We start from the raw sequence: 22,258 nt of genomic DNA, 5'->3' as shown, positions 1-22,258 counted from the left end.
TCCTGTTTAAATTTAATGTAGTATATAGAAAAAGTGTCCTCTCCAATGCATGGAGCTTATATCTGTTTACACTTGGGTTTGCAACAGTTAATATAAGACACATAGGGAATAGGACTTAGACATTGGGTAACAATTTCCATAAGGACTTTGACCCTGTCTTCCTCACTGTTGTTGACTATCATAGAATCCCCACAGTGTAGCAGGAGGCCATTCGGCCCATCAAACCAGCACCAACAACAATCCCACCCATGCCCATCTCTATAACCTCACGTATTTACCCTGCTAATCCCTCTGACACTTTAGCATGGCCAATCTACCGACCGGCACATCTGGTAGAAGGAGTTTTATTCCATATTTGACCCCATGCTATGCCTGTCCTAGGAGTGTTTGATGGGGGACAGTGTCGAGGGAGCTTTACTCTGTATCTAACCCCATGCTGTACCTGTCCTGCAAGTGTTTTATGGGGGACAGTGTCAAGGGAGCTTTACTCTATACCTAACCCTGTGCTGTATACCTGTCCTGGGAATGTTTGGTGGGGACAGTTCAGAGGGAGCTTTACTCTCTCTCTCCCCATGCCAAACCTGTCCTGGGAATGATTGATGGGACAGTGTAGAGAGAACTTTACTCTGTATCGAACCCCATACTGTACCTATCTGTACACAGTCTGTATCTAACCTCATGCTGTACTGTTCTGGGGAGTGTTTGATGCGGACAGTATAGAGCTCTGACCTCCAACTCCCTGACTTTGTGTGGTGACCTTTGTCCTCCCGCCGTTCCTGACCACCTGCTTCTATTTTCCGGAATGCAGAATCTCGGATTACATGGACCTGTCCACCACAGATGTCGTGGGGAAAAACTGTTACCATTTCATTCACGCTGAAGATGTTGAGGGGATTAGGCACAGCCACCTGGACTGTAAGTACCTCCTCTTCCTTAACCTCTCCATATTTCTTGTCAGGCCCTGTTGTTTTAAGAATGCCTTAGCATCGTTTAGCTCGTTGGCAGTGCTCTTGGATTGGTTGCAACATTGCCAATCGTTGACAAAGAAAGCTTTTACGATCCAACATGGCGGTGGAGAACAACTACAGACAATTTCTCCATACTCATCCTGAACAGAGGCTGCACTCGCAATGAGACTGGAGCTTTATTTTCCCTGAGAGTTGGGCTACGCCTAGCACTTATTGCCCAACCCTAATTGCCCCTTGAGAAGGTGGTAGTGAGACATCAGTGAACCAGATGGGTTTTTAATAACAGTAAGTAGTCTCACAACACCAGGTTAAAGTCCAACAGGTTTATTTGGTAGCACCAGCTTTCGGTGAGTGAAGATTTTGGTTTTACAAATAGGGCATATACAGACACAAACTCAATTAGAAGATGATGGTTGGTGTGCGAGTCTTTACAGGTAATCAAGTCTTTACAGGTGCAGACAATGTGAGTGGAGAGAGGGTTAAGCACAGTTAAAGAGATGTGTATTGTCTCCAGACAGGACAGTGAGTGAGATTTTGCAAGCGCAGGCAAGTTGTGGGGGTTACAGATAGTGTGACATGAACCCAAAATCCTGGTTGAGGCCGTTCTCATGTGTGCAGAACTGGCTATCAGTTTCTGCTCAGCGAATCTGCGTTGTTGTGTGTCGTGAAGGCTGTCTTGGAGAACGCTTACCCGAATAATATAGCTTTATATTCCAGCTTTATTAACTGAATTCAAATTTCAGGGTGCTGGGATTTGACCCCTTGTCCCCAGAACCTGGGCCTTCAGATGACTAGTCCACTGAAGTTACCACCATACCACTATCTCTCCTGCCTTAAGTCTGGCTGCCTCAGTGATGAGGGTAGACAGGAGGTTAGGACCGTTCCCCTTGGAGAGAAGGAGATTTGATAGAGATGTTCAAAATCACGAGGGGAGCTGGACAGAAAAGATCAGGAGAAACTGTTCCCACTCAGAAAAGGATCGCGAATGAAAGGGACACGGATTTAAAGTGATTTGCAAAAGAGACAAATGTGATGTGACAGAAATCATTCACGCAGCAAGTGGTTGGGGTCTGGGATGCGCTGTGTGGTGGAGGCAGGTTCAATCGAGGCATTCAAGAGGGAATTAGATTATTATTGGAACAGAAACAATATGTAGGGGATTTGATTTGATTTATTATTAGTGTATTAGTATACAGTGAAAAGTATTGTTTCTTGCATGCCATACAAAGCATACCGTGCATAGAGAAGGAGAGAGTGCAGAATGTAGTGTTACAGTCATAGCTAGGGTATGGAGAAAGATCAACTTGATGCAAGGTAAGTCCATTCAAAAATTTGATGGCAGCAGAGAAGGAGCTTTCTTGAATTGGTTGGTACAGGACCTCCGACTTTTGTATCTTTTTCCCGAAGGAAGAAGGTGGAAGAGAGAATGTCTGGGAGACATGTGGTCCTAATTATACTGGCTGCTTTTCCCCAGGCAGCAGGAAGTGTAGACGGAGTCAGTGGATGGGAGGCTTGTTTGCATGATGGATTGGGCTACATTCACAACCTTTTGTAATTTCTTGCAGTCTTGGATAGAGCAGGAGCCATACCAAGCCGTGATACAACCGGAAAATATGCTTTTTACGGTGCACCTGTAAATATTGGTGAGAGTCGTAGTGGACATACCAAATTTCCTGGTATAGGTGTAGGTACACTCATGGTGCTGTTAGGGAGGGAGTTTCAGGATTATGACCCGACAGCAGTGAAGGAATGGATGAAAGATTTCCAAGTCTGGGTGGCGAGTGGCTTGGAGGAAAATCTTCAGGTGGTGGTATTCCCACATGTATCTGCCACCCTTGTTCCAGGGCACGTGGGGACAAAGAGGGCAGCTCAATGTAAGAGCCATGATGGGCCAAATAACTGCCTACAAAGCACTGTTTTCTTTTTTCCAAAGGATGTGAGATGAGGGTCACTGATAAAGACAGCCTTGGTTCCTCATTGACAATGAATGGAGTAGCCTCTTAGGCCCCTGCAGAGGGTGCTAAACGGTCAACTGGTCTGTGTAGGCCAGATGTGTAAGGGTGGCAGATTCCCTTCCTAAAAGAAGGGCACATCAGCAAGTACCCCAGAACATTAGCCTGGGGCTCCTGAATTACCAAGTCCAGCAATATTATCATTACGACACCATCTCCCCCTTCATGTCTCTCTCTTTCAATCTCTGAAGGTGCATAGGTCAGACTTCTTCCTGTTTCTGTACCTAATTATTCCTGCAACAAAGTACTATACAACACAGGAACAGGTCCTTTGGTCCACCAAGCCTGCACCAATACATGGTTTCTGGCCCTATTGTTGATGTATCTATTAAGATACAACTTGAATGTTGCTAACATGCTTGCTTCCACCTCCTGCGTTCCCGGCACCCACCACCTTCTATATGACAAACTTTCCCTACACGTCTTCCCCAGACTTACCCCCTATCGCCTAAACTCACCCCCTCCTGCAGTCGACCCTTCCACCCTGAGATAAAACCTCTGACTAGCCACACTATCTGTGCCTCCCATAATTGTGCAGCCCTCTATCGGGTCACCCCCTCAGCCTCCATCTTTCCAGTGAAAACAATCCGAGTTTATTCAACCTCTCCTCATAGCCAACACCCTCAAGACCAGGCAACACATTAGTGAGCAGTTATATGGGCAAGATGGGCTTGGAGGGATATGGGTCAAACGCGGGCAATTGGAACTAGCTTAGCGGTAAAAATTGGGTGGCATGGACAAGTTGGACCTATTTCCATGCTGTAAAACTTTATGACACAATGGGCAGGATTTTACAGCCTCACTCTGGCGACATCAGAAATTCCAGTCCGATGTCAACAGAAATTTCCATTATCAGACCCTGGCCAATTCTGGGTGGGCGAGGTGGTAACGTTCCGGCCTATGACTCTAAATAAAGGTTGCTAGCGTGCATGTGCGTGCACACACACAGATAGATGCGCACATATGCTTTCACACACACACTCATCCATACACACAAATAGATGCAGACGTGTGCATACATACACACACATGCACACAGATGCATACACATGCATGCATACACGCACACAGATGCATACACATGCATGCATACACGCACACACACATGCAAACACACAAACACACACGTGCGCATACATGCACACATACACATACACACATGGACACACACGAGTGCAGACACACAGATAGATGTGCACACATGCGTTCATACACACACACACACACGCATGCACACACATACTCCAGACAGACGCACACACACATGCATACACAAACACACACGTGCATACAAACGCACGCATGCGCACATATGCATATACACACACACATATACACACGCGCGCATGTACGCGCATGCACACACTTTAATATGGCCAATCCACCTAACCCACACATTTTGGAGGAAACCCACGCAAACACGGGGAGAATATGCAAACTCCACTCACAGTGACCTGAGGCTGGGATTGAGCCCTGGCCCCTGGCATTGTGAGGCAACAGTGCTAACCACTGTGTCGCCATGTTGCCCACCCCCCTTCCTGTACTGATTCTAATTGGTGGAGTTAACAGAGAGCAGGGACCTGGTCCCCAGAGAACAGGCAATTCAGCATATCTTTTCGGGATAGAAGGCAGAGGACCGAGAGGGAGTTGGCAGGCAATTATTTGGAGATGTTAGTGTTTTCCCCTCGTGTAGAAACACTGCCAGGAGCAGCGCTTATGCTAAAGTCCCGTGTTCATAGTGTTTAAGCTCCCACAAGGATTAAAGAGATATCTGTCACAATTTATCACGTCTACAATCAATAGCACTCACTGAGATGAGGAATTTCTGCAGAATTCGAGATTTAAATCCATTTTGCTGTTGTGATATTAAAACAGAACGTCTGCTGAATTGAATTTAAAGCTTTTTATTTCAGCACTGTCACAGTACAGACCATCAATCATCAGATCCCAGCACACTGCTGGAGACGAGAGAGGGATAGAGAGAGACAAACTGAGCAACCAACCAATTGTAACTGGGAGGGAGAGATACAGTGGCTGGGGAGAATGTGTGTGAAAGAGAGAGAACATATAAATAGGGAATGTGTGTCAGAATGAAAGGAAAATAAATAAGCACCAAAAGGGAATAAGAGAAAGAAATCGATCGAGAATGTAGAGAAGGGAACAGCATTCCTCCAGCTCCAACACTGTCACTCAGTAACCCCTCTCCCCCAGCACCCTTGTTACTGTCTCTGCTGATGTTAATCCAGCTCCCTCACACTGTCATTCAGTAACTTCTCTGCCCCAGCACCCCGTGTTGCTAACTGTATCTCTACTGATGTTAACCCAGCTCCCTCACATTATCAGTCAGTAACCCTTCTCTGTCCAGCACACTATGTTACTGTGTCTCTATTGATGTTAATCTCCCAGCTCCCTCACATTGTCACTCAATAACTCCTCTCTCCCAGCGCCCTGTGCTACTGTGTCTCTACTGATGTTTATCCAGCTCTTTCACCTGCCTCTCAATAACACCTCTCCCTCCAGCCCTGTGTTACTAACTGTATCTCTACTGATGTTAATCTAGCTCCCTCGCACTGTCTCCAAGTAACCCCTCTCCCCCAGCAGCCTGTGTTACTACCTCTACTGAAGTTAATCCAACTCCGTCACACTATCTCTCAATAACTGTCTCCCCCCCAGCACCCTCTGTTGCTGACTGTATCTCTACTGATGTTAATCCAACTCCCTCACACTGTCTCTCAGTAACCCTCTCCCCCAGTGCCCTTTGTTACTGACTGTATCTGTACCGATGTTAATCCTGCTCTCTCATACTGTCACTCAGTAACCCCTCTCCCTCCAATAGCCTGTGTTACTGACTGTATCTGTACTGATGTTAATCCAGCTCCTTCACGTCGTCTCTCGGTAATCCTCTCCCCCAGTGCCCTGTGTTACTAGCTGTATCTGTACTGAAATTAATCTAGCTCCCTTGCACTGTCTCTCAGTAACCCCTCTCCCCCACCAGCGTCCTGTGCTACTGTGTACCTACTGACGTTAGTCCAGCTCTCTCACCTGACTCTCAATAACACCTCTCCCTCCAGCACGTGTTACTGGCTGTATCTGTACTGAAATTAATCCAGCTTCCTCACACCATCTCTCAGTAACCCCTCTTCCCCCAGCGACCTGTGTTACTGACTGTATCTCTACCAATGTTAATCCAGCTCCCTCATGCTATCTCTCAGTAACCCTTCTCCCCCTAGCGTCCTGTGTTACTGTGTCTCTACTGAAATTAATCTAATTTTCTCACACTGTCACAAAGTAACCCTCTCCCCAGCAGCCCATGTCACTGACTGTATCTCTACTGACATTAATCCAGCTCCCTCACACTGTCACTCAGTAACCCCTCTCCCCCAGCACCCTGTGTTACTGGCTGTATCTGTACTGAAATTAATCCAGCTCCCTCACACTGTCACCCAGCAACCCCTCTCCTCCCAGCACCCTGTGTTATTGATTGAATCTCTATTGATGTTAATCCAACTCCCTCACACTGTCTTTCAGTAACCCCTCTTGCCCAGCATCCTGTGCTCCTGACTGACAATCCAGTTCCCTCACACTGTCATTTTGTAACTTCTCTCCCTCAGCACCGTGTGTAGTGTATCTATAGTGATGTTAATCAAGCTCCCTCTGTCTCTCAGTAACCCCGCTCCCTCAGCATCCTGTTACTGCTTGTATCTCTACTGATGTTAATCCAACTCCCTCACACTATCACTCAGTAATTCCTGTCCCCCCAGCACCCTGTGTTACTAACTGTATCTCTACTGATATTAATCCAGCTCCCTCTCCTTCAGTGCCGTGTTACTGACTATATGTGAATTGATGTTAATCCAGCACCCTCACGCTGTCATTCAGTAATCCCTCTCCCCCAGCAGCCTGTGTTACTGACTATATCTCGACTGAGGTTAATCCAGCTCCCTCACGCTGTCACTCAGTAACCCCTCTCCCCCAGCAGCCTGTGCTACTGACGATATCTTGACTGATGTTAATCCAGCTCCCTCACGCTGTTACTCAATAACGCCACTCCTCTCAGCACCGTGTTAGTGACTGTATCCTTGATTTGACTTGATTTATTATTGTCACATATATTGGGATAGAGTGAAAAATATTGTTTTTTGCCTGTTATACAGACAAAGCATACCATATAGAGTACATAGGGAAGAAGGAAAGGAGAGGGTGCAGAATATAGTGTTGCAATCACTGCTAGGAGTGTAGAGAATGATCAAGTTAATATATGGTAAGTCCATTCAAAAGTCTGACAGCAACAGGGAAGAAGCTGTTCTTGAGTCATTTGGTACACGATCTCAGACTTTAGTATCTTTTTCCTGACAGAAGAAGGTGGAAGAAAGTATGTCCAGGGTGCATGGGGTCCTTAATTATGCTGACTGCTTTTCCCGAGGCAGAGGGAAGTGTAGACTGAGTTAATGGATGTGAGGCTGGTTTGCATGATGGATTGGGCTTCATTCACAGCCTTTTGTAGTTTCTTTGGTCTTGGGCAGAGCAAGAGCCATACTACTGTGATACAACCAGAAAGGAGAGTTTCTATGCTACACCTGTAAAGGTTGGTGAGAGTCGTAGCACTCGTGCCAAATTTCCTTAGCCTCCTGAGAAAGTACAGCTGTTTGTGGACCTTCTTAACTATAGTGTCAACGTGGAGGAACCAGGACAGGTTATTGGTGATCTGGACACCTAGGAACTTGAAGCTCTCGAGTATTTCCCCATTTTCAACGTTGATGTGCACAGGGCCATTGCTATCGCCTTCATTTTACTGACTGTGTCTTGACTGATGAATCCAACTCCCTCACATTATTGGGTGAACTTTGTGTCGTTACCCAGCTTCCAGTACTCCCCGCCAACTTGCTCCCTTCCGTTAACAACCCTTCTCTTTTCTGCCTCTGTTGCAGTGTTAAACAAGGGTCAGGTGGTCACCAAGTATTATCGTTGGATGCAGAAGAATGGTGGCTACATGTGGGTGCAGTCCAGCGCCACCATCTCCATCAACGTCAAGAATGGGAATGAGAAAAACATCATCTGGGTCAACCATGTGCTGAGGTGAGGGCCATCCGCTCAGTGTGCCTGCTGAAGGGCAGGATCAGGAATAGTCATTTCAACAGGAGTGGGGAGGGGGGGGGGGGAGGGGGGGGGGTGGCGGCAGGTGGTGGTGGTGGTTTCCAATGTTCATCCCTCCTCCAAAATTTGCAAAATCCTACAGGATCTTGCAGTACGCAAACTTGCCCGTTTTGCTCTCCAACATTCACGGTGTTGCCTGGCACCAGGCTGGAAAGAGGGAGTCGGCACCCATTCTGAATGTTGGCTCATACCTGGCTGGCATCATTGCTGTGCACCCATTGTCTGTCAAAGGCTCACCACCCCTTCGCTGCCACCCACCCAGTGCCCCGTTATCACCCTCCCAGTCCCCAAATCTTACTTCTGAACCCTCCACGACATCCCTCTTGCCACCCCTTGCTTGTTGCAAACGAGGCAGCTAAGGTTTTGGAAGCGAGCCAGGCAGTGAGAGATTGGCACAGATGGGCTGCAGAGAGTTCGTAGGGGCCAAGGGGTTAGGGGTGGTGCAGTGATTGGGAAGAGGGAAGGTGGGTGGGGGGTGTCGAAGGGCTGGGAACGGGGTCGTGAGTGAAACAGTGAGTGGGGTGATGAGGGAAGGGGGGGTGGGGCGGGGGGCAGCCACTGGGAAGCCATGCGAGCAGTGTTCCTTTCAGGGCTTGGTTTCAAATCCACCATCTCTGATGCAGGCGCTTAGCTACTGGGTTGGCTGGCTATGAGGTCAGGCACTGCGACTCCAAGATTGAGCCTCGTTATAGTCCAGGCTGGAAACTCCAAGATATTTTTGTGAAGAAACTCCAAGATATTTTTGTGAAGTTGGCCTAGACCATAGAATTTTCACTTTGAATTTGGCATGAGATGTTCCACCCCATGTGAGATTCAAAAGACCCACAAGGGAGGTTTTATCAAACAAAGTTTAATTAAGAATATAGCTAACACATAGAAAGAAAATTAACGATACCTTTGACCAATCACAAACAAGAAAGCAAGCAACAATGGTATTGGGCAAAGGTCTGGTAGATGGATTACAATGTTGGTAAATGTGAAGTCATCCATTTTGGTAGGTAACGGACCATTATGTAAATGGTAAAAAAAAATTATAGCATGCTGCTGTGCAGAGGGACCTGGGTGTCCTGGTGACTGAACCACAAAACATTGGTTCACAAGTGCAGCAGGTAATTAAGAAGGCAAATGGAATTTTGTCCTTCATTGCTGGAGGGATGGAGTTTAAAATTGTGCACTGATAACTAAATGCACGGTTCCAACCCAACAAACCTCCCTACATACACCCATCCCAGGTTTACCACAGAAAATAAGAGTGAATCATAGAATCCCCTCAGAGCAGAAGGAGGCCATTTGAGCCATCGTGTCTGTACCGACCACAATCCCACCCAGCCCTATTCCCGTAATCCCTCATGTTTACCCTGCTAATCCCCCAGACACTAAGGTTAATTTAGCACAGCCAAACAACCTAACCAGCTCAGCTTTGGACTGTGGGAGGAAACCGGAGCACCCAGAGGAAACACATGCAGACGGGGGAGAGCTTGCAAACTCCACATCAGTTAGTGACCCAAGGCCGGAATCGAACCCTGGCACGGTGAGGCAGCCGTGCTATCCACTGTGCCGCTCACGTGGTTTTGCAGCTCAGCAATACCTGTTGTGAATTAACCCTTTGGATAGAAATTTGAAACTCTGGCTTGGAAACCCCAACACCTCGAGGTAGAGATTGAGCCACTGCTGCGCTCCAGCTGCAAACCAACAACAGCAACATCTACATTTCAGGAAGGCAAGAAAACTGTTCCTAGCTAGCCAGCAGAACTTCTAATACCAGGGAGAGAGACCAACACACTGCCTCCAGCCTGGAGCCCAAACCCCTAACCAGCCTTTCTAAACTCCTAGAAAGTGCATTAGGCCAAGATTAAAAATAAACAAAACCCCATTTAAATAGCAATAAAGGGACATCTAATCAGGCAGCTCGGTGACGCAACGAAAGGAAAAACAGAGCTGTTTATAACTGCAGAGAACACGCATAGAATGCGGCGTCACAGCGTGCCTCCTGGAATTGCCGTGCTGGCAAACCACTTTTAAAGCAGTTCATTGCCTTGGGAAGATCTGGGGCGCTATATAAATGCAAGCCTTACTGTTCTGAGCCGGTGGTGGGGGGGGGGGGGGGGGGGGGGCGGGTGAGGAGGAAGAACATGGAGAAGAGATTTGTTAAATAACAAAAAGATGGTTTGCATAAACTTGAGTTTGAAACATTGCTCTGGTTTCCTCCCACAATCTGAAAGACATGCTGATTAGGTGCATTAGCTATGCTAAATTCTCCCTCAGCATACCCAAAGAGGGAGTGTGGCAACTAGGGGACTTTCACAGTAACTTCACTGCAGTGTTAATGTAAGCCAACTTGCAACACTAATAAATAAAGTTTACAGCTGTCAATTGTTAATGGCGGCAGGTGTTTACTCATAAACCTTTGTGGGGGGGGGGGGTGATGATATTTAAAGTGTCGCCAGGCGTTATCCCTTCTTTCCCGCACCACATTATCCCAGCAAGCTGAGTTCCCGTGTCTGCGTGGGTTTCCTCCGGCTCCTCCAGTTTCCTCCCGCAGTCTGAAAGACATGTTGGTTAGGTGCACTGGCCGTGCTAAATTCTCCCTCAGTGTATCCGAACAGGCGCTAGAGTGTGGCGACTAGGGGATTTTCACAGTAACTTCATTGCAGTGTTAATGTGACACTCATAAATAAACTAAACATTGCTATCAGGAACTCAACAGCCAATTTGCGCTCAACAAGCTCTCACAAATAACTATGGGATACTAAGCACATCATCTGTTTTTATTGATGTTTGCTGATGATGGAAGACACCTCCTCTCCACCTCTGTCCCCAGTCCTTCTTCAAATCAGCACCACAAGGCCTCCCGTTCCCGAGGCACGAGTTGGGGGGGGTCTGAACGGGCCTGATCTGAGGGATAGGGAATATGCGCTATTTGAGGTTGGTTTTGTTTTTAAGTGACAGTGTGAAGTGGCAGAGTACAAACGGCCTTTGGTCTCAGGCCACTAATTAAACTTTGTGGAGCTCAATTACACTGTTCTCCACATCTTAAACAACCTCTTAAAAGGAACAAATCCAGAAAAATTACCACACGCTCTGCATTTTTAGTCTGTTCCTCAGAAGTCAGAAAAAGAATGTGACTGCTGCGGTAATATTTAGTAATCTCTACACCGCAAATAATTAGCTGTGACTAATTTAACATAAAACCATTAGTTGCTGTGATTATACTTTAATTGCAAGCATTAATTATAGGGCCTAATTAACATGCAGCCCAGCAGAAGGTGCCACATTTTCTCATTACACTCTGTTCATACCTTCTTGACACAGACGGCTGGGAAAGGACTCTGTTTCTCCTGCTCTCTCATGTTTTCTCTGCCAGTTTTCTCCCAACCTACCCTGACTCTGCCCCTTCTCAGTTCTGCCATCACCATTTCGCAAACCTTTGTTTTGTGTTTGCTAAACATTAGCCTCTCCACCACCCCCCCCCACCAACAAACGGTTTACGAGAAAACACTTGCCCCATTAACAACAATTGAGAGTAAAGTTTATTTATTAGTGTCACAAGTAGGCTTACATTAACACTGCAATGAAAATACCCTAGTCGCTACACTCCGGTGCCTGTTCGGGTACAGAGGGAGAATTTAGCACCAATCAGCACGTCTTTCAGACTGTGGGAGGAAACCAGAGCACCTGGAGGAAACCCATGCAGACATAAGAATGTGCAAACTCCATACAGACAGTGACCCCAAGCCAGGAATTGAGCACAGGTCCCTTGCACCGTGAGGCAGCAGTGCTAAGCAATGTGCCATCGTTGGGTTCTGTGTTTGCTGCTTTCTGTGAGAGAGCATTCCATACCCAAGACTCAGCGGAAGCACTGGTGAGGTAGGGGAGTTGACTAGTGACGTAGAACATTCTCTCAACTTTCTCTGGATTCAGGCGATTCTGAAAAACTTAAATTTAATTGCCCTCTTAAGCTGCGTTAATTCTTGGGGTTTCGAGTCTAGCATTTGCCACCGTGCCACCCTTGTGGTTGACTCTCAGCTCAGGCAACTAGGGATGGGCAATAAATGCTGGCCCAGCCAATGTTGCCCACATAGCATGAATTAATTTTTAAAAAGTGGTGGCTACATTGACTGCAACCCATCTTGCAATATCAAATCATCATTCCGACAGCACTTCCCAAACCCAACTCCATGTAGAAGGACAAAGGGACAATAGATACATGGAAACATCACCACACAGTGGTTAGCACTATTGTCTCACAGCTCCAGGGACCCGGATTCAATTCCCAGTTTGGGTGAACTTTTGCGTGGAGTGTGCACATCCTCCCCGTATCTGCGTGGGTTTCCTCCCACAGTCCTGGTTAGGTGCATTGGCTGTGCTAAATTCTTCCTCAGTGTACCCGAATGGGCACCAGAGCATGACAACTCTGGGATTTTCACAGTAACTTCACTGCAGTGTTAATGTAAGCTGACTTGCGACTCTAATGAATAAACTTTACAGGTGTCAGTTGTTAAGGGCAGTACCTGTTTATTCATAAACATTTATGGAGGCAGGGAGTGGGGGGTGGGGGGGAGGCTGATGTTTAAAGTGTCGCCAGAAGTTATCCCATCTTTCCCGCACCTGCATTATCCCAGCAAGCCGAGTTCCGTCAAACCCCCATCCAGGCTCCCTTTGAAACCGTTTATTGTCTCTGCTTGCAGGTAGAGGTTTTCTTTAGCTGTTTTCTTCCCTTTGCTACAGTGATGCACATCACCTTTTTTAACTTGTGTTAAATCCATTCATAGCAAGCCAGAGCATCGGGAGACACCGATGGACATCTCTCAACTTCCATTGGCGGCCATCAAATCTTCCAAGCAGCTGGAGTTATCGGATTCTGAGTCCGATTCCCGGGAACACTTAGGTAAAAACTGCCAGTAAAGTGTATTCCAGTGCTTTTAAAGTGATCAAATTCAGTATTGAGTGAGTCACAGCATCCCCTTCCCATGCCAAGTTAGTGGAAGTTACATTATAGCTCAACGCAGCTCAGATCAAACTTCACCTGGAGCACTGCATCCAGATCTGGGCACCACACTGTAGGAAGGATACATTGGCTCCTAAATGCACCCGACTTAAGAGAAATCATCAGAATATATGAAATAGGAGCAGGAGTAGACCATTCGGCCCCTTGGGCCCTGCTCCACCATTCAATATGGTCATGGCTTGTAATGTCCAAACTATTTTAGGGATTGTGGGTTTAACACAAGAAAAAGACACAGTTTGCACATGTAGATTGAAACTAACAATGGATTTATTCTCAGGACTTTTGCCCGTACAGAGAGAAAAGTAAAACAGCAGCCTGTGCAACACCCTAATGACATTGTCATTAAATCATATGATCTAGAAGCAATCATGCAACCGCTTAAATATATAACATGGCTAATCCTGCATTTCAGTTCCATTTTAATTCTAATGCAGTGACACAATAAGTATTAACCCAGAGACTCAGGGTAACGCTCTGAGGACCTGGGTTCAAATCCCACCATGGCCAATGGTGGAACTGAAATTCAAGAAAAAAATCTGGAATTAAAAGTCTAATGATGACCATGGAATCATTATCGATTGTGGTAGTAACTAATCTAGTTCGGTAATATCCTTATTTGGTCTGGCCTACATGTGAATCCAGATCCATAGCAATGTTGACTCTTGAAGTATTCTTAAACCTTGACTCTTAAAAACTGGGGATGGACAATAAATGCTGGCCAGCCAGCAAAACCTATGTCTGACGAATTTGCGAGGGGAAATAAGATGGAGTTGAGATTCTGATACAGATCAGGCTATGATCAAACCGAACAGACTGGAGCTGAAGGATGAGACTCCTGTTGTAGTGCCAATGGGAACATTACCAGACAGGATATGACACCGAGTCACAAAAGGAGACATCGGGGCAGATGGCCATGAGCTTAGCGAGAAGGTTAGGTCCTGAAGAGCATCTCAAAAACCACTAGGGAGAAAATTCCAAAACTGGAGGCTCAGGCAGCTAAAGTATAAGTAAAGTTTATTTACTAGTCACAAGTAAGGCTTATATTAAGTTACTGTGAAATTCCCCTGGTCGCAACACTCCAGCACCTGTTCAGGTCAGTGCACTGAACTAGCGCGCTCTTCAGATTATGGGAGGAAGCTGGAGCACCCGGAGGAAACCTACACAGATACAGGTATCTGTGCACAGATCTAGGCACAGATAGTGACCCAAGCCAGGAATCGAACCCTGGTCCCTGAGAAACAGTGCCAACTACTGTGCCACCGTGCTGCCCACTGAAGGTGCTTCCACCAATGGAGGAGTGATTATAATTCACGGTGTTCATTGTCTCTTGGTGTTCCAAGATGTGTAGGTTAGATGGATTGGCCATGCTAAGTTGCCCCTTAATGTCCCAAAATGTGCAGGTTTGATGGATTGCCCCTTACTAGTCAAAGATGTTTAAGTTAGGCAGAATGGCCATGTTAAATTGCCTCTTGATGTCCCAGAATGTGCAGGTTAGGTGGATTGGCCATGCTAAATTGCCCCTTAGTTTCCAAAAATATGTAGGTTAGGTGGATTGACCATGCTAAGTTGCCAATTGACCATCTCTCTTTTGTGCTGCAGAAAGGGACAATCCCAAAGAGCCAGGGAAGCGGGGCGGCTACCAGAAAGTGGCGCCCCCTCGGCCGGAGGGCTGGAAGCGGTCCGCCAGCCAGTCGGAGGACGACGATGAGGAGGAAGAGATGACTTCGGCCAAGGACGACAGCGACTCTAGCCTCCCGGACGACGACTCGGACAGCGAAGGCCCGAGCGCCGGCCGCAAGAGCTTCGTCCTGTCCAAGGTCAAGCGCATGAAGGTGGAGGGCCAGGGCGAGGGCCGGCCGACGCGGGGCTCCAGCCCCGGCGAGGGCGGCGACAGCGACACCGACAGCTCGGAGGATCGCAGCGCAGCCGGGCTGCCCAGCAAGCAGCCGTACCTGAAGCGGAAGAAGAGGCCTAGTCGAGAGGCTTCGCGGGCCAAGTCCTCGGACTCGCCCAGCCCTTCGGACTTCGGCGGAGGCGGTGGGCGGGCCGCCTCGCCGCTCAAGATAAAGACTGAGGTCATCCAGCCCGTCAACTTCGACAACCACAGCGCCATCTGGAACTACCCGCCCAACCGCGAGGTGGTGAGGAGTAGCGAGCTGCCTTACCGTGTGGCCAAGGCCGCGGCTTCAGAGGCTTTCCATCCCGCACAGGCCTCCCTTCACGTCGCCATTCCGGACTCTGTATTGACGCCGCCAGGTGCCGACGTTGCTAGTGGCAACAGCAGCGGCGGTAGCGGGCAGAAGACGACCTCCTACGGCAGCGCCTCCCCGAGGGCCGCCGACGCACTGTCGCCGCCGCTCTCGGGCTCCCCCCGCGAGGACAACAACAACGGCGGCGGGAGCGGCAAGGCGCATGCGCCCGTTGTGTATGCCAGCGAGCTCGAGATGGTGCAACGGTTGCAGGCGGGAAACATGGTGGTGCCGTTAGTCAACCCCATGGCCGTCGCCGCGAGCGCCAACAACCCCGGCCTGGGCCCCCACAGCCTCTACACCGCCAGCACCATCCGCTACGCCCCGGCCGATGTCACTTTAGCCATGCCGGGCAACCTGCTGCCTGCCGCGGCCCACGCCGCCATCAACTTCGTCGACCTCAACGCCTCAGGCTTCGCGGCCGACCCCAAGGCCCAGGTGGAGATGATCTACCACCACGTCCAGCGGCTCAACATGGCGGCGGCGGCGCCCTTCGGCAGCGGCGGGCCCGGCGGCGGACCCGGCCCCATCAGCGCGGCCGGCCTGACCCAAGTGCCGGCCGGGAGCGTCTTCACCACGGCCGAGGCCCTGCTCTCCACCCTCCCCTTTCCCATCAACACGGGTAGCAGCATCCACGCCCCGCAGACTCTGGAGCGCAAGGAAGACTGAATGAACCATTGACCTCCTCCCCCTGAGGAGGGGGAGGGGTGGTCCTCTAATATACCTGTGTGAGGGGCGAGAAGGGAGAATCACTACATCCTTAAAACCCTAACGTCTTGACTCAAAACACCCTCTGGTTTTTTTCCCCCTCTTGCCCTTTTGAGACAATGGAAGTTGTATCTTTTTTCTTCAATTTTAACTCAAAGTTGACCCAGTGAACCTCAAAGTTGACCCTCTTTTTGCCTTTTACCCTTTGACACAGTGGACCTTGTATCTTTCTTTTATTTTGACTCAAAGTTGACCCTCCATTTTGTCCTTTGACCTAATGGACCTTGTACTTTTTTTTATTTTAACTCAAAGTTGACCCAGTGGACCTCAAAGTCGACCCTCTATTTTTCCCTTTTGCGCTTTGACACAATGGACCTTGTACTTTTTTAAAATTTTGACTCAAAGTTGACCCAATGGAACTCAAAGTTGACTGTCTATTTTTCCCTTTTACCCTTTGACTTAATGGACCTTGTACCTTTTGTTTTGACTCAAAAATTGACCCTCCTTTTTTTGCCCTTTGACACAATGGATCTTGTACCTTTATTTTAGTTTGACTCAAAGTTGACCCTCTATTTTTGCCCTTTGACCCAACAGACCTTGTACCTTTCTTTTTCGACTCAAAAGTTGATCGTCTTTTTTTTCTTTTGCCCTTTGACACAATGGAAAGTTGACCCTCTATTTTTCCCTTTTGAGACAATTGACATTGTACCTTTTTTATTATTTTAACTCAGAGTTGACCCTCTTATTTGTTTTCCTTTTGCCCTTTGACACAGTGGCCCTTGTATCTTTTTTGTTATTTTGACTCACAGTTGACCCTCTACTTTCTATTTTTTCCCTTTGCCCTTTGAGACAATGGACGTCGTACCTTTTTTATTATTTTAACTCTTTTTAACCAACCCCCTCAAATCCCATTGAGTGAAAGCACTTATTTCCTTCCCTCTTGGTCCGAAAAAGAGATTCCAATGTTCGTGATGAACTGGACAGATCGCCAAGGAGTGTGATAGCTTCCGTAACGACTGGCACCCACAATAGGGTGGCACTGCTGTTGGATTTAGGGAGGGGGCAGGGGAGAAGAGAGATGGGGCGAGTGCGTCACTGGGACCCCAAGGCTCTCAACTCGCCACCAGCTCCTCTCAACGCTCCCCGAGCACAAGACTGACGGTGACAAGAGAGAGAGAAGGAGAAAGAGACAAAGCAACTTGTAGCAGACCTTCTGGGCCTTTCCCTCCCCCACCCCTCTCCCCCCTGAGCCTCGCCCACTTGTTGTCCACCTCAGGTCCATGTGCGGCCTGAGCCTCATCCTGTCATCGTCCACCTCAGGCCATGTTTGGCCTGAGCCTCGTCCTGGTCATTGTCCTCTTGGCCCTGCTGTGTGTATAATGTACAGTCAGTCGGTAACATTTGTAAAAAGGAAAATTGAAACGCAAAAAAAAAAGCAATGGTCTCTTCCGGATGGATGGGTGGATGACAAACCAGGCCGGAACCTAAGCTGGATAAAATTAACCAGCTTCATTTCTCGCTGCAATGGGTAGATGTTTTCCCTGGGGGACAGAGTGATTCCTTTCTCCGGGGATCCACCCCCTCTATAGCACAATGCCAGTGTATTCCTCAGTGTAAATCCTTGGAAAGCAAAAGGAGTTAAAAGATTGTGGTGTGATAGGGTGGTGGCAGTGGGGGAATGGGAGATACTCCTGGTTGTGGGGAAGGCAGAGATAAGTTGAAAATATTGGGAAGGTACAGAGTGACTCCAGGCCACCCGGTTTCCCCCGTTTATCCACATTATAAGTGGGGCACCAGCGATTCAGAGTAGCTCAGCCTCTTTGATTCCTCCCCTCGCTCCCAAGTGGCTGGGGAAGGGGCAGAGGCCGCGGGGTTTAATCACTGTTTTGTTTCCTTTGTTCTTTTTTCAATTTGTCATGAGGTGATGTTGCTGCTGAAAATTGGCGCTGCTCTGATTTTGGTGCGCCATTGATCCACTTGCAATCTGAGATCGATTCATTCATGGTGGGAGGATCCAGGCTGCGTTGCCGAGCCTTGGTGAGCTGCCAAGTGAGCCCTGACAAAGGGTCATCTGCACGCGAAACGTTTGTCTCTGTTCTCTCCCCACAGATGCTGTCAGACCGGTTGAGATGTTCCAGCATTTTCTGTTTTGCTTCCAAGTCCAGCATTTTGCTTTTATCTTCGGTCCTCATCCGGGTAGTTACAGAAAGCCTCAGGACTCTGGTTGGGAGAGGGGTGCGGAGGGAGTTGGTAGGTGTGGGGTGGTCAATACCAGAATTTCCACGTTCAGCACTGGCATCAGGGCAAGATGCCAACAGTCAGCAGCTGTGGAGTCACCGGTTTTAAGAAAGATTTAAGTGTGAGGGTGAGGGAATAGGGGGTTACCTCAGTGACACACTTGATGTTGACTTGTTAAGGCAGTCGGCGAATAATCTGGGACCGCCAAAGACATGACCCAGTTGGTTGGAGCCATGGAGGAAAGGGTCGTGGAGGGGCAAATTTAGACCAAACACTTACTCTGATTGAGTAGCTCTTGTCAATCAATTACACAACCCATTTGGGATCAGGCACAGGAGACAGAGGGTGTGTGGGCAAGAGGGCAGTCCTGGGTAAGAGTGAGAGAGATAAACAGAAGAGCACTTCAGACTCAAGACCAGGGTAGTGATTATTCAGAGAGCGTTGAGCATTTATTAACTCAATGTTTCCCAGTTCGCCATGAAAATATGTATTCTTACCCTTTCTCCATGCTCCCTCCCCCCTCTTGATGGAACAGCAGCAAGAGAGAATTCAGTATCAAGCATTAGAATCTGAAGGCAGGAGTTTGAGTAAGTGGAGCAGCTCATTCAGGGTTGGAGCCGAGACAATTTACTAAGAGGTTTACTCTGTCTAACCCTGAGCAATACCTGTCCTGGGAGTGTTTTATGGGGCAGTATAGAGGGAGCTTTACTCAGTATCTAACTCAGAAGAAATTGACTTTGGATGCAAGGTATGGATTGCTAATTTAACGAGAAACGGACAGACCCAGATCACAACGTCCTGCAGTGAAAACAGGAATAGCCCCCAGAATGTGAACTTTAATCTTGACCCAGACTCCCAGCCTGTGTCCTTTCTAACCGCTGAACCTTGAACCAGTCTTGGTCCTTGTAAAATTGGAGTGATGATTGCCCACCCTGCTGTTAACATCCTTTAGAAATAAAACCAGGGATATTTGACTTGGGAAGGCATTGCCAATTGCAGTGCCCTTACCATTGTCCCAGCCAAGAGCAGGACTGGATTCGAGCGTGGGATCTTTGTGGCACTGTTTAATATTGATTGGTCTTTTTACTCATGGAGCCATTTACAGGGACATGGAAACGTGTGGGCGCCACTGATTGCAATACAATCTCCCATTCTCAGGATGGTTTCAGGGTTGCTTGTTCTTCCCAAGATCTATGCTTCCTACTGTGGACTAGAAATTCCCACCCACTTTGGAAACAAAAAGCACTTGCACCCGAACCTCAGCGTTCCCAGAGCACTTTACAACTAATGAAGTACTTGTGAAGTATAATTACTGCCGTCATGTGCAAAATGGGGGTGGTGATGGCCCAGTGGTATTATCGCTAGACAATTAATCCAGAAACTCAGCTAATGTACTGGGGACCTGGGTTTGAATCCCACCATGGCAGATGGTGGAATTTGAATTCAATTTTAAAAAAACATCTGGAATTAAGAATCTACTGATGACCACAAAATCATTGTTGGAAGACCCCATCTGGTTCACTGACATCCTTTAGGAAAGGAAATCTGCCACCCTTAGCCTGTCTGGCCTACATGTGACTCCAGAGCCACAGCAATGTGGTTGACTCTCGATTGCCCTCTGAAGAAGGGCAACAAGGGATGGGCAATAAATGTTGGCCCAGCCAGTGATGTCCATGTCCCAGAGATGAAAGCAGAAAGACAAATACAGCAGGTAATGTGTGAACAGCAAGCTCCCACAATTCCGTTCAATGACCTGTTTTGGTGATGGGTAAATATTGGGCCTGGTGATTGTGATGAAGGGGCTCCTCATTCAATGTCTCATTGACAAAGCAGTATTCTCTCAGTACGGGGGTGCCTGGGAGCGCAAGATAGGTTTCTGGGGGGTCCCTGGAATTGAACAGCCATGACCTTTTGATGCAGGGCACTCAAAACAATTATGCGGTGCAAGATGTGTGTTGTTTGTATAATTGCACTTTTTTTTTCTGTTACAAATACTTCTGAAGCATTATTGGCAATAATGGATGCTCAGCTGTGAATTAATTTAGGCAAATGTTTGCGTTGTGCGTGAGAGGTGTTGATGTTTATGACAGATGAAAAAGCCAGGGGTTTCCTTCCGAAGGAGTGGCACAATGGAACAGCCCACTGTCTCCTTTCTGACCACAGTTCAGCACATTCCATATGCCCAGTATTTGTCCTGCGTTATTCGCAGTGTGCCAAAGTACCCCTCGCCAACTGCTGGGTGAGCAAACTGTAGAGCCATTGGAGCACTGGAACCAGGCCATTCAGCCTACCAAGTCAATGCCAGCCCCTCCCTAAGAGCAGTCCAATCAGCCCCGCTCTCTCTCCCTGCCAGTATTTTACCCCTCAGTTGCCCATCCAGTTGGTTCCCCTCTTGCTGGTGCTTGGTGGGCAGTACGTTCCTGCTGGTTACCACTTGCTGCGAAATTGTCCCAAGGCCTCAAATCTGAATTCCCCTTGTGTTGTGTCTTTGTCAGCCTTTTTTAAACCTGCCAGAATCTTGCACACCGCTTACTGAATCTCCCAGCAGCCTCCATCATTCCACAGAGAGCAGTCCCAACTTCTGAGAAAGCTCACAGCAAAAAAGGGCCCATCGTTTCAGTCCCGCTCTCTACCACCCTCCTCCCCCCCCCCCCCCCCCCCACCGTAGCCCTACCTTTTTTTCTCTCCAGATGATTCACCAGGTGGGAGTGCAGTAGAACAGAAGCAGTAACAAGCTGGTCGAAGAGTTGATTGTATGAATGAACAGTTGCATTACAGGATGGCACAGTGGTTAGCACTGCTGCTTCACAGCACCAGGGAACTGGATTCAATTCCAGCTTCAGGTACTCTGTGGAGTTTGCGCATTCTCACCCATATCTGGGTTTCCTCCGGGTGCTCCTGTTTCTTCTCATACTCCACCAAACTGCAGGTTAGGTGAATTGGCCGTGGTGAATGTGTGGGGTTGCATGGAAAGGGTCTGGGTAAGATACTTTCAGAGATTCAGAAACTTGATAGGCTGAAGGGCCTCTTTTTGCACTGTAGGGATTCTATGAAAGTATTTGGAAGGTTGCCAATAGATTTACGCCTGGAGGTTTTATCAAGTGATTTGCACTCAACCCCCACCTTCTAACACTCCGGCCATTAGCAAAATGAGAGGAAGCGTTGTTCTGACTGTCATGCAACTAATAATCCAGAGACTCAGGGTAGTACTCTGGGGACCCGGATTTGAATCCCACCGTGGCAGATGGTGAAATTTGAATTCAATAAAAATCTGGAAATAAAATGTCCTTTAGGGAAAAATATCTGCTATCTTCACTTGGTCTGGCCTACATATGATTTCCAGAAGGCTGACTTAAACGTCTTCTGAAATGGAGGGTAGTTAGGGATGGGCAATAATTGCTGTCCCAGCTAGCGATGCCCACAACCTAAGAATTATTCTAAAAAAAATCCATCCAGTGGTGGCACAGTGATTAGCACTGCTGCCTGAGCACCAGGGACCCAGGTTCAATTCTGACCTCTGATGACTGGAGTTTTCACGTTCTCTCCGTGTCTCTGGGTCTCCTCCGGGTGCTCCGGTTTCCTCCCATACTTAAAAGATGTGCAGGTTAGGTGGATTGGCCATACTAAATTGCTCTTAGTGTCCAAAGATGTGCAGGTTAGGTGGATTAGCCATGCTAAATTGTTCTGTAGTGTCCAAAGGTGTGCAGGTTAGGTGGATTGGCCATGCTAAATTGCTCTGGTATCCAAGAATGTGCGGGTTGGGTGGAATGGCCATTCTCAATTACTCCTTAGTGTCAGGGGGATGAGCAGGATAAGTACATACGGTTACAGTGATCAGGCTTGGGAGGGATTGTTGTTGGTGCAGGCTTAATGGGCTGAATGCACTCTAGGGATCCTTTGATGCCTTCCTACACCAATTGG

At 48.0% G+C, this 22,258-nt stretch overlaps 1 protein-coding gene and 1 long non-coding RNA gene across 2 annotated transcripts in view; one reads left to right on the top strand and one right to left on the bottom strand.

Moving 5' to 3' along the window:
- LOC145362270 (uncharacterized) overlaps window positions 1-15,375 on the bottom strand; it is an 80,042-nt gene extending 64,667 nt beyond the window's left edge. The window contains exon 1 of the long non-coding RNA XR_013889966.1: window positions 15,308-15,375. This is a non-coding gene — a long non-coding RNA (uncharacterized LOC145362270). The remainder of the gene's footprint in view (window positions 1-15,307) is intronic.
- npas1 (neuronal PAS domain protein 1) overlaps window positions 1-22,258 on the top strand; it is a 382,645-nt gene that overhangs the window by 353,809 nt on the left and 6,578 nt on the right. Inside the window, exons 9-12 of the mRNA XM_080218356.1 lie at window positions 809-915; window positions 7,909-8,056; window positions 12,907-13,022; window positions 14,742-18,136. Coding sequence (XP_080074482.1) covers window positions 809-915; window positions 7,909-8,056; window positions 12,907-13,022; window positions 14,742-16,060 — 1,690 coding nt within the window. The 3' untranslated portion in view covers window positions 16,061-18,136. The remainder of the gene's footprint in view (window positions 1-808; window positions 916-7,908; window positions 8,057-12,906; window positions 13,023-14,741; window positions 18,137-22,258) is intronic.

Source organism: Carcharhinus amblyrhynchos, unplaced genomic scaffold (genome assembly GCF_965287045.1).
Source record: "Carcharhinus amblyrhynchos unplaced genomic scaffold, sCarAmb.v2.hapA scaffold_37, whole genome shotgun sequence".
Taxonomy (NCBI): Eukaryota; Metazoa; Chordata; class Chondrichthyes; order Carcharhiniformes; family Carcharhinidae; genus Carcharhinus; species Carcharhinus amblyrhynchos.
This window is presented reverse-complemented; position numbering and strand designations above follow the sequence as displayed.